This window comes from Phyllobates terribilis, unplaced genomic scaffold, assembly GCF_046119375.1.
Source record: "Phyllobates terribilis strain yellow unplaced genomic scaffold, ASM4611937v1 Scaffold_10__3_contigs__length_209671492, whole genome shotgun sequence".
Lineage (NCBI taxonomy): Eukaryota > Metazoa > Chordata > Amphibia > Anura > Dendrobatidae > Phyllobates > Phyllobates terribilis.
Window position 1 is genome coordinate 195,384,329 of NW_027362770.1, and position 14,584 is coordinate 195,398,912.

Below are 14,584 nucleotides of genomic sequence, written 5' to 3' on the forward strand. Positions count from 1 at the left end.
TGGAGCGCCTCCCCTCCAGCTAAACTGATTCGTGTCTGTGATCTCTTTAGTAAGTTCTTCTATTAAGCCTTTTTATTTTGTGTAACTGCATATGTATTGTTTTGTCCCCCTTTGTAAAATCTTTGTATATTTTTCATAAACACTGCCTTCTTTTTGATGAAATATAAAACTTAATTGTTCTGTTTCTTGTGCTCTGTAATCGTTCCCTCCCCCGAAGCCATATACGCTACCAGAAAGCAGGCATCCAACCAGGCCTGTATTATAGCTCAAATTTGGTCGATGGTGGCAGTGAATAATATTAATTGTTATATCGTGAAGCTAGCAGTGACCGTACGGTGGCGTATACACATATTCCATGAGTTGGAATCCGGAGGTGTGTACGCCATACGCTCACTGGTCGCTTGCCGATAGCTACATAGTGACTAATCGGGATCGTGTGCGTGCAAATCCTGACAGATTGACGGCAGCGGTGAGATATTGTGTGATCTCCCCCATGTTGTCCTTGTGATTTCCTGACAATATGCAACGTGCGTAAAACATCTGAGAGAGGGAAAACACAAAACTTAGGCCATCATGGCCAACACATTTAGGGCCACCTGCCCTCAGGAATGTGGAAAAGTTCCTTTCTTATTTTTCTTCCTGTGCAACAAGCACAACTTCAGAACTAGGTCAGAGTTGACCTTTTGGTTTCAAGCCGCCATGTTGAATACTGCAGCTGCCTTCACACCAAGGTCTCCCTTGCTCCAAACAGCCCAACGTAGATCTTTGACGCTGGTGGTAGAGGACCCTGATGGACCCTGTCTCCTCGCTTCGTAAGAAAAGTTGCACAATGAATGCATGTTCCACCAATACTGTGCTGAAGTTCTTGCATTTTAAATACATTGCTTTAGACACCAAGAGAACTTGTCCTGCCCAATTCTGTATTCTAAGAGATGGGTGCTTCAATTTCAGTTTCATTTTCTCATCTGAGCGATAAAAGATCCTCCTTTTCAGGAAATACGAGAAGTCATTACCGGCACTGACCGTTCAGATCCTCCATTCACTGACAGAGGCCACAAAATGACCCATGAGGCCATGTCGGACTCATCAGTCATTGCCTCCCTGACCAAGGAGCTTTGCTTACATGGAGGTCGGCTCAAAAGGATTCTGCTGCCAATATTCTGGAAACGTTCCACTGAGCAGATTGAGCAAATCCTAAAGGATGAACCTAAGAAGTTCCCGGTGGTTGGGGATCTTGTTTTGGCACGAAGCTCAGTAAGAATTTGCCCAAAATATCTGAAGAATGAAAGAGAGGAGAAGTGCGACAAACTGCATCTATGTAAAGAATATATGCTGGGAAAGTGCAAGAGGTAAGTGACCGGGGAGTAATGTACAGGGCGGGAGGTGGGTGACCGGGGAGTAATGTACAGGGCGGGAGGTGGGTGACCGGGGAGTAATGTACAGGACGGGAGGTGGGTGACCGGAGAGTAATGTACAGGACGGGAGATGGGTGACCAGGGAGTAATGTACAGGACGGGAGGTGGGTGACCGGGGAGAAATGTACAGGACGGGAGGTGGGTGACCGGAGAGTAATGTACAGGACGGGAGGTGGGTGACCGGAGAGTATTGTACAGGGCAGGAGGTGGGTGACCGGAGAGTAATGTACAGGGCGGGAGGTGGGTGACCGGGGAGTAATGTACAGGACGGGAGGTGGGTGACCGGGGAGTAATGTACAGGACGGGAGGTGGGTGACCGGGGAGTAATGTACAGGGCTGGAGGTGGGTGACCGGGGAGTAATGTACAGGACGGGAGGTGGGTGACCGGGGAGTAATGTACAGGGCGGGAGGTGGGTGACCGGGAAGTAATGTACAGGGCAGGAGGTGGGTGACCGGGGAGTAATGTACAGGACGGGAGGTGGGTGACCGGGGAGTAATGTACAGGGCGGGAGGTGGGTGACCGGGAAGTAATGTACAGGGCAGGAGGTGGGTGACCGGGAAGTAATGTACAGGACGGGAGGTGGGTGACCGGGTAGTGATGTACAGGGCGGGAGGTGGGTGACCGGGGAGTAATGTACAGGGCTGGAGGTGGGTGACCGGGTAGTGATGTACAGGGCGGGAGGTGGGTGACCGGGGAGTAATGTACAGGACGGGAGGTGGGTGACCGCGGAGTAATGTACAGGACGAGAGGTGGGTGACCGGGAAGTAATGTACAGGACGGGAGGTGGGTGACCGGGGAGTAATGTACAGGACGGGAGGTGGGTGACCGGGAAGTAATGTACAGGGCAGGAGGTTGGTGACCGGGGAGTAATGTACAGGGCGGGAGGTGGGTGACCGGGAAGTAATGTACAGGGCAGGAGGTGGGTGACCGGGGAGTAATGTACAGGACGGGAGGTGGGTGACCGGGGAGTAATGTACAGGACGGGAGGTGGGTGACCGGGGAGTAATGTACAGGATGGGAGGTGGGTGACAGGGAGAGTAATATAAAGGATTATAAATACAGTGCCACATGCCCTTTTTTTTATTCCAGCCTACATTGCATTTTCTCTCATGATATTTCATCAGATTATAACCAGTTAGTTTTAAAAGTGAATGAAATCAGTGGACTTAATATAGAGGAGATAAAGGTTCTTCTGCTTCAGAATGACAACATGATGCTGCCGGAGGTCAGTACAACAGAACAACCTTTTTCTATAACTACTATAATACTGCCCCCTATGTACAAGAATACAACTACTATAATACTGCCCCTTATGTACAAGAATATAACTGCTATAAAACTGCCCCCTATGTACAAGAATATAACTACTATAATACTGCCCCTATGTACAAGAATATAACTACTATAATACTGCCCCTAATGTACAAGAATATAACTACTATAATACTGCTCCTATGTACAAGAATAGAACTACTATAATACTGCCCCCTATGTACAAGAATAGAACTACTATAATACTGCCCCCTATATACAAGAATATAACTACTATAATACTGCCCCCTATGTACAAGAATATAACTACTATAATACTGCCCCCTATGTACAAGAATATAACTACTACTAGATGGTGGCCCGATTCTAACGCATCGGGTATTCTAGAATATGTATGCGGCCGACCAGGCGCAATCAGCAAAGCGGTGTTTAAATTTGGCGCCAATAATGCTGATTGGTCACGGCCTGCAAACGCGACCAATCAGCAGAGGGGTATTTAAATTTGGCGCCAAAATCGCTGATTGGTCGCGGCCGGCAACAGCAGAGCGGTGTTTAAAATTGGCGCTAATGTCGCTGATTGGTCGCGGCTGGCAGACGCGACCAATCAGCAGAGCGGTGTTTAAATTTCGCGCCAAAATCGCTGATTGGTAACGGTCGGCCGTCGGCTGCGACCAATCAGCAGACCTTTGTTTAAATTTGGTGCCAATCTCACTGATTGGTCGCGGCTGGAGTGCGCGACCAATCAGCAGAGCGTTGTTTAAATTTGGCGCCAATCTCGCTGATTGGTCGTGGCTGGCGTCCGTGACTAATCAGCAGAGCGTTGCTTAAATTTGGCGCCAATCTCGCTGATTGGTCGCGGCTGGAGTCCGCGACCAATCAGCACAGCAGTGTTTAAATGTGGTGCCAAAATCGCTGATTGGTCGCGGCCGCTATTTAAATGTGGCGCCCGCGACCAATCACCGATTTGGGCGCCACATTTATATATCGGCCGCGACCAATCACCGATCTTGGCTCCACATTTAAACACCGCTGTGCTGATTGGTCGCGGACGCTGCCCGCGACCAATCACCGATTTGGGTGCCACATTTAAATAGCGTCCACGACCAATCAGCACAGCGAGGTTTAAATGTGTCTGCAAGATCGGTGATTGGTCGCGGCCGCTATTTAAATGTGGCGCCCAAATCGGTGATTGGTCGCGGGCAGCGTCTGCGACCAATCAGCACAGCGGTGTTTAACTTTTTCGGCAAGATCAGTGATTGGTCGCGGCCGAAGACCGCGACCAATCACCGATTTGTGTGCCACATTTAAATAGCGGCCGCGACCAATCACCGATCTTGCAGAGACATTTAAACACTGCTGTGCTGATTGGTCGCCGACGCTGCCCGCGACCAATCACCGATTTGGGCGCCACATTTAATTAGCGTCCGCGACCAATCAGCTCCCCGGTCCTCCCTTCACACCCTAGCCGCTGATGTCCCCACAGTATCTGCATGGTGTTACAAAGATCCGGACATTTGTGTTAAAAATCGCTGATTGGTCGCTGGCGCTGCCAAGCGACCAATCACCGATTTGGGCGCCAAATTTAAATATCGGCCGCGACCAATCACCGATCTTGGCTCCACATTTAAACACCGCTGTGCTGATTGGTCGCGGCCGATATTTAAATTTGGCGCCCAAATCGGTGATTGGTCGTGGGCAGCGCCAGCGACCAATCAGCGATTTTTAACACAAATGTCCGGATCTTTGTAACACCATGCAGATACTGTGGGGACATCAGCGGCTAGGGTGTGAAGGGAGGACCGGGGAGCGGCGCTGCGAGTCCGGATACTTCTGCTGCGAGCGCCCGCTCATGTCCCGGGTTCTTGCATCCGCACAGGCAGCGGCGCTGACATCCAATTGGTCGCGGCCGCTATTTAAAATTGCCGCACAAATCGGTGATTGGTCGCTGTCTTGGCCCGCGACCAATGACTGATCTTGGCGCCAAAGTTAAACACTATTGTGCTGATTGGTCGCGGACGCTGACCGCGACCAATCACCGATTTGGGCGCCAAATTTAAATATCGGCCGCGACCAATCACCGATCTTGGCTCCACATTTAAACACTGCTGTGGTGATTGGTCGCGGCCGATATTTAAATTTGGCGCCCAAATCGGTGATTGGTCGCGGGCAGCGTCCGCGACCAATCAGCACAGTGGTGTTTAAGTTTTGCGCTAAGATCAGTGATTGGTCGGGTCCGAAGACCGCGACCAATCATCGAATCGTCTTGGTGAGGACCGGGGAGCGGCGCTGCCTGTGCGGCTACTTACGCAGCGAGAACCCGGGACATGAGCGACTGCTCGCAGCAGAAGTATCCCGACCCGCAGCGCCGCTCCCCGGTCCTCCCTTCCGCATGGAGGTCAGCGGCGCCGGCGGTCCTTCCGCTGCTACCGGCCGGGAGATGAGCGCCTCGCGCCACTCATCTCCCGGCTGCATCTCCGTCCCGCAGATGGGTCCGGCGGTCGAGGTCCTTCTGCTGGTACCGGCCAGGAGATGAGCGCCTTGCGCCGGTCATCTCCTGGCTGCATCGCCGCTCAGCTCCGTCCCGCAGATGAGCCGCTAACGGCCGCCATCTTTTTTTAGAAATCCCCCGGCGCTGATTGGCCGCTGCCGGACCAATGAGCGACGCGGGATTTCCTGGACAGACAGACAGACAGACTGACAGACAGACAGACAGACAGACGGGATAAGACAATTATATATATAGATAATACTGCTCCTATGTACAAGAATATAACTGCTATAATACTGCTCCTATGTACAAGAATTTAACTACTATAACACTGCTCCCTATGTACAAGATTATAACTACTATAATACTGCTCCTATATACAAGAATATAACTACTATAATACTGCTCCTATGTACAAGAATATAACTGCTATAATACTGCTCCTATGTACAAGAATATAACTACTATAATACTGCTCCTATGTACAAGAATAAAACTACTATAATACTGCTCCTATATACAAGAATATAACTACTATAATACTGCTTCTATGTACAAGAATATAACTACTATAATACTGCCCCCTATGTACAAGAGTATAACTACTATAATACTGCTCCTATGTACAAGAATATAACTACTATAATACTGTCCACTATGTACAAGAATATAACTACTATAATACTGCCCCTATGTACAAGAATATAACTACTATAATACTGCCCCTATGTACAAGAATATAACTACTATAATACTGCCCCCTATGTACAAGAATATAACTACTATAATACTGCTCCCTATGTACAAGAATATAACTACTATAATACTGCCCCTATGTACAAGAATATAACTACTATAATACTGCCCCTATGTACAAGAATATAACTACTATAATACTGCCCCCTATGTACAAGAATATAACTACTATAATACTGCTCCCTATGTACAAGAATATAACTACTATAATACTGCCCCTTATGTACAAGAATATAACTACTATAATACTGCCCCTATGTACAGGAATATAACTACTGTAATACTGCTCCCTATACACAAGAGTATAACTACTATAATACTGCTCCTATGTACAAGAATACAACTACTATAATACTGCTCCTATATACAAGACTATAGTTACTTTTTTAGAGGCAGTATTATAGTAAGATATTTTTTACTGTTTTTCTTTAGGTTTGTTGGGGTTACATGAATTTCCTGTGTGTTCGTGTTACGGATTGCCCTTTTCTTCACATTTGTGAATACTTCGCGCGCGGAGAATGTAATCGTACCTTCTGTGTACGTTCTCACAATCTTCTGAGTCTCGGTGCTGATCGCTGTCAGATGTCTGAGATTTCTGTTCAGAATTTTCAGATACTTTGTGAGTTGAAGCACAATGAGAACCTCAAGATGTTGCTGGAATCTGACAAGATGAATCATGAGAAGAGGAACCTTACAGCAATATGTAATAGAAGTGGAGGAAGAAAAAGAAAGAATTTCGAGGATGGGCCTCAGAGAAAATGGCCAGCAATACAACAAGTATCAGCAGGTGAGGGTTAAGCTTTTATAATAGGATGAGTCACATATGCAGAGAGTGATTTTCTTGACACTATTATTTGGCATTTAAAGGGCATCTTCGTGCAGAACCGCGCCCCCTGGTGACATCACTGATATAGTGACATCATCAGACATGAGACCCCACCCTTTATACTACAGCTTCAGCTCCTCATCTATTACTGCTGACAAGCACCCACTGTAGTCAGACATGACACCATGTACCAGCTATTCAGAGTCTACCTGAACAGTGTAAGGGACCAGTCTGATATACATTGATGGCTTGGAGGGCAGATATTTCGAAAGAGGTTTTGTACTAGACTTCAATGTGGTCATGAAATCTCGGAGCATTGATCTGAATCTGAAATAACTGAGTGATGTATCATATATCCCATTAGAAAACTTGAGCAGTTTACCTTGATCCTCATGGACACTTTTATCAGTTTTGTTTCTAGGGTTATAATCTCTCCCACCGCAGGACCTACACTGTGTGCAGAATTATTAGGCAAGTTGTATTTTAGAGGATTATTTTTATTGTTGATCAACAACTATGTTCTCAATCAACCCAAAAGACTCATAAATATCCAAGCTTAATATTTTTGGAAGTTGGAGTGGGTTTTTTTTAGATTTGGCTATCTTAGGAGGATATCTGTGCAGGTAACTATTACTGTGCAGAATTATTAGGCAACTTAATAAAAACCAAATATAATCCCATCTCACTTGTCTATTTTCACCAGGTAAACCAATATCAGTGCACAAAATTTAGAAATAAACATTTCTGACATGCAAAAACCAAAACCAAAAAAAATAGTGATGAATATAGCCACCTTTCTTTATGATGACACTCAGCAGCTTCCATCCATAGATTCTGTCAGTTGCTTGATCTGTTTTCGATCAACATTGCGTGCAGCAGCCACCACAGCCTCCCAGACACTGCTCCCAGAGGTGTACTGTTTTCCCTCCCTGTACATCTCACCACAGCCTCCCAGACACTGCTCCCAGAGGTGTACTGTTTTCCCTCCCTGTACATCTCACATTTTATGATGGACCACAGGTTCTCTATGGGGTTTAGATCAGGTGAATAAGGGGGCCATGTCATTATTTTTTCTTCTTTTAGACCTTTACTGGCCAGCCATGTTGTGGAGTAGTTGGATGCATGTGATGGAGCATTGTCCGGCATGAAAATCATGTTTTTCTTGAACGATACCAACTTCTTCCTGTACCATTGCTTGAAGATGTTGTCTTCCAGAAACTGGCAGTAGGTCTGGGAGTTGAGCTTCACTCCATCCTCAACCCGAAAAGGTCCCACAAGTTCATCTTTGATGACACCAGCCCATACCAGTACCCCATCTCCACCTTGCTGGCGTCTGAGTCGGAGTGGAGCTCTCTGCCCTTTACTGATCCAGCCTCTGACCCATCCATCTGGCCCATCAAGAGTCACTCTCATTTCATCAGTCCATAAAACCTTTGAAAAATCAGTCTTAAGATATTTCTTGGCCCATTCTTGACGTTTTAGCTTATGTTTCTTGTTCATAGGTGGTGGTTTTTCAGCCTTCCTTACCTTGGCCATGTCCCTGAGTATCGCACACCTTGTGCTTTTTGATACTCCAGTAACGTTGCAGCTCTGAAATATGGCAAAACTGGTGGCGAATGGCATCTTGGCAGCTTCACGCTTGATTTTCCTCAATTCATGGGCAGTTATTTTGCGCCTTTTTTGGCCAACACGCTTCTTGCGACCCTGTTGGCTATTTGCCATGAAACGCTTAATTGTTCGGTGATCACGCTTCAAAAGTTTGGAAATTTCAAGACTGCTGCATCCCTCTGCAAGACATCTCACAATTTTGGACTTTTCAGAGCCGTCAAATCTCTCTTCTGACCCATTTTGCCAAAGGAAATGAAGTTGCCTAATAATTAAGCCCACCTTATATAGGGTGTTGATGTCATTAGTCAACACCCCTCCTCATTACAGAGATGCCCATCCCCAGATTTACTTCATTGGTAGTTGGCTCTGAAGCCTCTGCAGCTTGGAGTAGGACAACATGTAGAAAAAGTATCATGTGATCAAAATACACATTTGCTTAATAATTCTGCGCGCGGTGTATAATCCGTGAAATGGTCTTTTCCAGTTAGTTTCCCAAAATCCTTTTTTTCCTAAAGTTCTTAGTCTTGACTTAGGTCCAAATACCACATTTTGATTTATAAGTTATTTCAATTTGTTAAGAACAACTTTTATTTTTCCTTTGAAAAGCAGGAAATGGTTGAATACTCTGCACCCGTAATAACAATTGATCTCTATGATCTAGAGCAGAATCATTGATGGGCAGATATATTGCAGGTGGGGCCGGTTCAGCTGCACAGGGGCTCATGTGGGGGTAGCCTAGTTCCACTGTGTGGGGACACAAGGGTCAGAGGGTGCTCTCATCCGCTAGCCTGGCTGTCTTTAGAAAGATCGCATGGACCAGGGCTCATGCCAGTGAACTCATGGACTTCCCCGTGGGCAGATCACTACTCAGACAACACAGGTTGAGGCTATTGCACTCCGTTAAGACTTTATTGGGTCACCAACAGTTAACAGTATATATTACATTGCCAGCAAGGACACAAGATGGCGCAAGTGACAGAGTCTCACCCTTTCATTGGTTCGGCGGGAATTAGAACCTCCGCAACTTCGGGGCATCCAGGGTGAACTGCCTCAACCAATAGCACCCCATTTTTGATGAGCACCCGCAGAGAGGATATTAGGAAACTGACCGAGAACTGCGAGATATGAGGCCAGGTGACCTGATTGTCTCGACCTGGGTTATCCAAACAAATTTGTGGGCTCAGTGTTGGCCAGTGGAGCAGATCTGTAATCCATCAGCTGGAACCATGGTCTCTAGGTTGAAGTTCTGTAGAATTACACCGGTGACAGGAGCAGCCCCTTTTTATCCCTCTCAGCTCCCATTTCAGGGCATTGTGTCCTGCAGGATTGGAGGAAGATAATCATGGCTGTTCCCTCATTGTTCAACAGTTCAATTAGACTGCATAATTGTCCTCCAAGTGATGTTGACTAGTACAAGTCTATGCAGGTTCGTCTATTAGAGCTCGTGAAGACGACCGTATTATCGGCCGGAGTGCGATCCAAAAAAACATTGGATCACACTTGGACCTATGTTATGCCTCGTATATGTCCAATTTTATCCACAGACAGAGCCATTCCGGGGGAAAAAAATAGCAACATTCCTGAGTTTGATCTGATATTGAGATCGCACTCGGCCATGCAATTCAATGAGTGTATAGAAAACATCGGACAGCAGTCGGATGACATCTGAGTGCAGTCCGATTTCCACAAACTGACAGAGTAGAGAAGATAGAGACTAGTGATGAGCGAGCACTAAAATGCTTGGGTGCTTGATGCTCGGGTCGAGCACATTGGAATACTCAGGTGCTCGACCCGAGCAACGAGCCCAATGTAAGTCTATGGGAAACTCGAGCATTTTTCACGCGGCTCCCCCCGGTGGTCTGCAGAGGGCCTAAAAATTGCCCAAATCAATAGGAACAGTGCTCAAATGACATGGGAACAACATGGGAAAAGACCCCAGGAAGCATTTCTGACTCCCAGATCACTGCTGTCAACAACATTGTCAGAGTATTACGCCACTTTTACGGACTCACAATAAAACATACAAAAACTAAACCAAAATGGATTTTCCTGGGAAACATGTTAAGGAACATCCTTTCCAGGGTAATGACTTGTATATAAGTCAAAATAAATAACCAAAACCAAAAATACTCCTCCACACCTTGGGCTATGTTCACACGTAGCGTTTTTGATGCGTTTTTGCACTTTTGTATTGCTTTCAACCGTGACAAATGCATTCACCAGGAAATGTCATTTTAACATTTTACAATCCTATCTGGCCATGTGGTGTGTGACACATCATCAGACACATCTTGTTTCATTTATGAAGGAGGGACTCTGAAAGTCACAAAGCCTACTTTTAAAGGGCCATCATGTGACCTTTACTATTCTTAAAGGGTCAATAGTCGGCCCTCATAATTCTTAAAGAGCCATCAACTGGCTATGTTTTATTGTTCCCATTACTAAAGAGTGGGTCTCCTATACTGTTATTGTGTATGCAGTGAGTGGCAGGGATGTCCAAAATTTGTACGCACCCCAATACCCCTTTGAAGAGACTTAGAGGAGGGCCTCCTGAAAACAATGTTCCCATTATTAGGAAGTAGGTCTCCCATAGTGTTGGCCTATGCAGTGAATGCAAGGGCTGCCAAAAATTTTGAAGCACTTCAATGCCCCTTGGAAGAGACGTGGAGGAGGGCCTCATAAAAAATGATCCCATTAGAAAGGAGCGGGCCTCCTATACTTGTAATGCCCATGCACTAAGTGTATGGGCTGACAAACATTTACCTCTGGGGGGTATACATGAACATACTGTATAAAAAAATTTTTTACTGGCATCATAAACACCCTTTAAAAAAATGATGTGGGTGTTGCATCACAGACCACGGTCACCCTGGTGATATGGCGGTGGAGGATGAGGAGAAGGAGGAGGACAAGAGCAAATAGCCAAAATCAGGAAGCGTATACCCATGTGAGGGTGTGAAGAGGTGCATGGGAATACACCTCCCAAAAAAAGACACTGGATTGGAGTTTGTTACGCTGCTATTATTCGTTGGTGTTGAGAAGTCTGGCCCAATCCAGCCCTTGTTCATTTTTATAAGAGTCAGCGTGTCAGCATTTTCAGTTGACAGGCGGATGCGCTTATCAGTTATAATTCCCCCAGCGGCACTAAAAACCCGCTCTGATAAAACGCTGGCGGCAGGGCAGGCCAGGACCTCCAAGGCATAGAGAGCCAGTTCACTCCAAGTGTCCAGCTTGGATACCCAATAATTATAAGGCTCAGAGGAATCACGGAGGACGGTGGTACGGTCGGCAAGGTACTCCCTCACCATCTTCCCAAACTTTGCACTCCTTGTGAGAGTACCCCGCGCCTCAGGGTCTGTGCGATGGGAGGGTCTGAGAAAACTCTCCCAGAACTTTGACAGTGTTCCCCTGCCTCTGCTGGATTGAAGTTGTGTCTCTCTCGCCTGTACTCCTTGGTTGTCCAACGAAGTGTGACCTCTGCCGCCAGCGTTTTCAGATGGAAATTTTTTTAATAGCTCCGCAGCAAGGGCCTTCTGGTACTGCCCCATTTTTGTAGACCTGTCTCCTTGTAGCGTGGGTCTAGAAGAGTCACCAACCAGTAATGATTGTCCCCCAAAATTTTGAGAACGCTTGGGTCATGGGAAAGGCAGGCTAACATAAACTAGCCATGCGTGCCAGACTGCAAACAGGCAAGACTTCTGTGTCCTCACCAAGAGGACGACTGACCATGCTTTCCTCCTCCTCCTCCTCTCTGTCCTTAGGCCATCCACCCTGAACAGACGGTATGACAGTTGTGCAGGTAGTACCATCTATAGCTCATGAAACTAGCTCCTCTTCTTCCTCCTCCTCCTCCTCCTCTTCCTCATTGTAACCCCATCCATGTTGGGATGAGATGAGGCTTGGCTGTGTGTAATCACCCTGTATGGTTCCTTGCTCCATCTCATCGTGCTCCGCCTGCAATGCCTCCTCTTTCATTGTGAGCAGAAAGCGTTTCAAAAGACAGAGAAGCGGGATAGTGACGCTAATTATGGCGTCATCGCCACTCACCATCTTGGTGGAGTCCTCAAAGTTTTGGAGGATGGTACATATGTCTGACATCCATGTCCACTCCTGAGGTCTTATGTGTGGAGTCTGAACTGAATACCGACGGCCTTGTTGATGCTGGTAGTCAACAACTGCTCTCTTCTGCTCACAAATCCTTTCCAACATCTGCAATATAGAGTTCCAACGTGTGGGGAAATCACACACCAGTCAGTGTGCCGGAAGCTGCAAACGCTGCTGAAGCACTGCAAGGCCGGCGGAAGCTGTAGCTGACTTTCTAAAATGGGCACACAGGCGGCGTACTTTAACAAGCAGATCAGACAGATCCGGGTAGGATTTGAGAAATTGCTGAACAACGAGGTACGTATGTGAGCTCACCTCGCCTCAGAGCCGCCACCAGATTCCGGCCATTGTCACACACGACCATGCCTGGCTATAGGTTCAGCGGTGTGAGCCACAGATCTGCCTGCTCTTTCAGAGCTGTCCACAACTCTTCAGCATTGTGCGATTTGTCACCTAAGCATGTTAGCTTCAACACAGCCTGGTGCCGCTTGGCTGAGGCAGTGCTGCAGTGCTTCCAGCGTGTGACTGATGTGGTCATTTCTGAGATTGGGGCTGAAGAGGAGAGGGAGGCTAAGGAGGATGAGGTGCAGGAGCTGTAGACCGTGGGGGCAATCCTGATTGACCTAGGGCCAGCAATCCTTGGCGTCGGGAGTACGTGTTCCGTCCCAAGGTCCGACTGGGTCCTGGCTTCCACTTTGTTAACCCAGTGTGCCGTCAGTGAGATGTACCGTCCCTGCCCACCAGCAATTGTCCACCTGTCTGTGGTTAGGTAGACTTTCCCGGTAACTGTGTTGTTGAGGGCACCGCTAATGTTTTGGGACACGTGCTTGTGTAATGCAGGGACGGCACACCGGGACAAATAGTGGCGGCTGGGGACCGAGTACCGAGGGACGGCCGGCGCCAACAGGTTGCGGAAGGATTCTGTCTCCACAAGCCTAAAAGGCAACATTTCGAGCACAAGCAGTGGTGAAATGTGGGAATTTAGTAATGTGGCCTGTGGAGCGTTAACTGCGTATTTGCGCTTACATTCCAAAGACTGGGGTATGGACAACTGAACGCTGCACTGAGACATGGACGTGGACGTGCTTCCTGATGCTGCTACTTGAGAGTGTGCAACGACAGGTGCAGGGCAGGAGGCATCTTCGCATGCACCATGGACAGGGGATTGGCTTGCATGCACAACAGCGGAAGAAGCAGTGGTACCACCCGCAGACACTGTTCCTGGACCCTGGGGTTCGGCCCACAAAGTCGGGTGCTTTGCTGATCATGCTGGTGGTAGTCAGGCTGGTCGTCTTGCCACCCCTGCTGATGCTGGCCTGGCAAGTGGTGCAAATGACCTTTTTGGGGTTATTGGCAGAGTAACCAGACTCGAGAAGACCTAACAGTTGTACTGGCAACTTCCTTTGTGTTGGTGTTACGGGGAACGGTTGCCCACCTTCTGTCTCCGGCCACCACACTGCTTCTTCCTGCCTGTTGTGGTGCTCTGCCTCCCTCCCTCTGTGTGCTGCTGTCATTGCTCTGCATGTCCTCCTGCCAGGTTGGGTCAGTTACTATATCATCCACCACCTCGTCTTCCACTTCCGCACCCTGGTCCTCCTCCTGACTTTCTGGCAATTGTGTTTCATCATCGTTCACCTCTTGTGACACTTTCCCACCGTCGCCTTCGTGTGATTGTGGCTGCTCAAATATTTGGGCATCGCTACATGCGATCTCCTCTTGCCCCTCTTCAAGTGGACCAGGCGAGAGGCCCGAATCTATAAATGGAAAAGTGAACAGCTCTTCAGAGTGTCCAAGTGTGGGATCAGTTGTTTTCTGGCACTCGGCATGGTGGGAGGAAGGAGGATCAGGGTGAGAAATATGTGTTCCAGAAGACAGGGTGGTGGTGGTGACAATGTGACTGGAAGCATTATCCGCTATCCAACCAACAACCTTTTGACACTGCTCTGTGTTCAATAGTGGTGTGCTGCGGTCCCCTAGAAATTGGGACAGGAAGGTCGGGCGAGAAGATGTGGGTGTTTGTTGTGGCACAATTTCAGCTTGCCCACGGCCTCGGCCTCTGCATGCACCATCACCATCACGTCCAGCTCCCCGTCCCTTGCCACGCTCCTTGCCCA

At 47.7% G+C, this 14,584-nt stretch overlaps 1 protein-coding gene across 1 annotated transcript in view; it reads left to right on the forward strand.

Annotated features, from left to right (window-relative positions):
* The first annotated feature begins 991 nt into the window (after positions 1-991).
* Positions 992-14,584, forward strand: part of LOC141164850 (zinc finger CCCH-type antiviral protein 1-like) — a 56,956-nt gene continuing 43,363 nt past the window's right edge. The window contains exons 1-3 of the mRNA XM_073650474.1: positions 992-1,349; positions 2,506-2,641; positions 6,365-6,719. Coding sequence (XP_073506575.1) covers positions 1,060-1,349; positions 2,506-2,641; positions 6,365-6,719 — 781 coding nt within the window. The 5' untranslated portion in view covers positions 992-1,059. The remainder of the gene's footprint in view (positions 1,350-2,505; positions 2,642-6,364; positions 6,720-14,584) is intronic.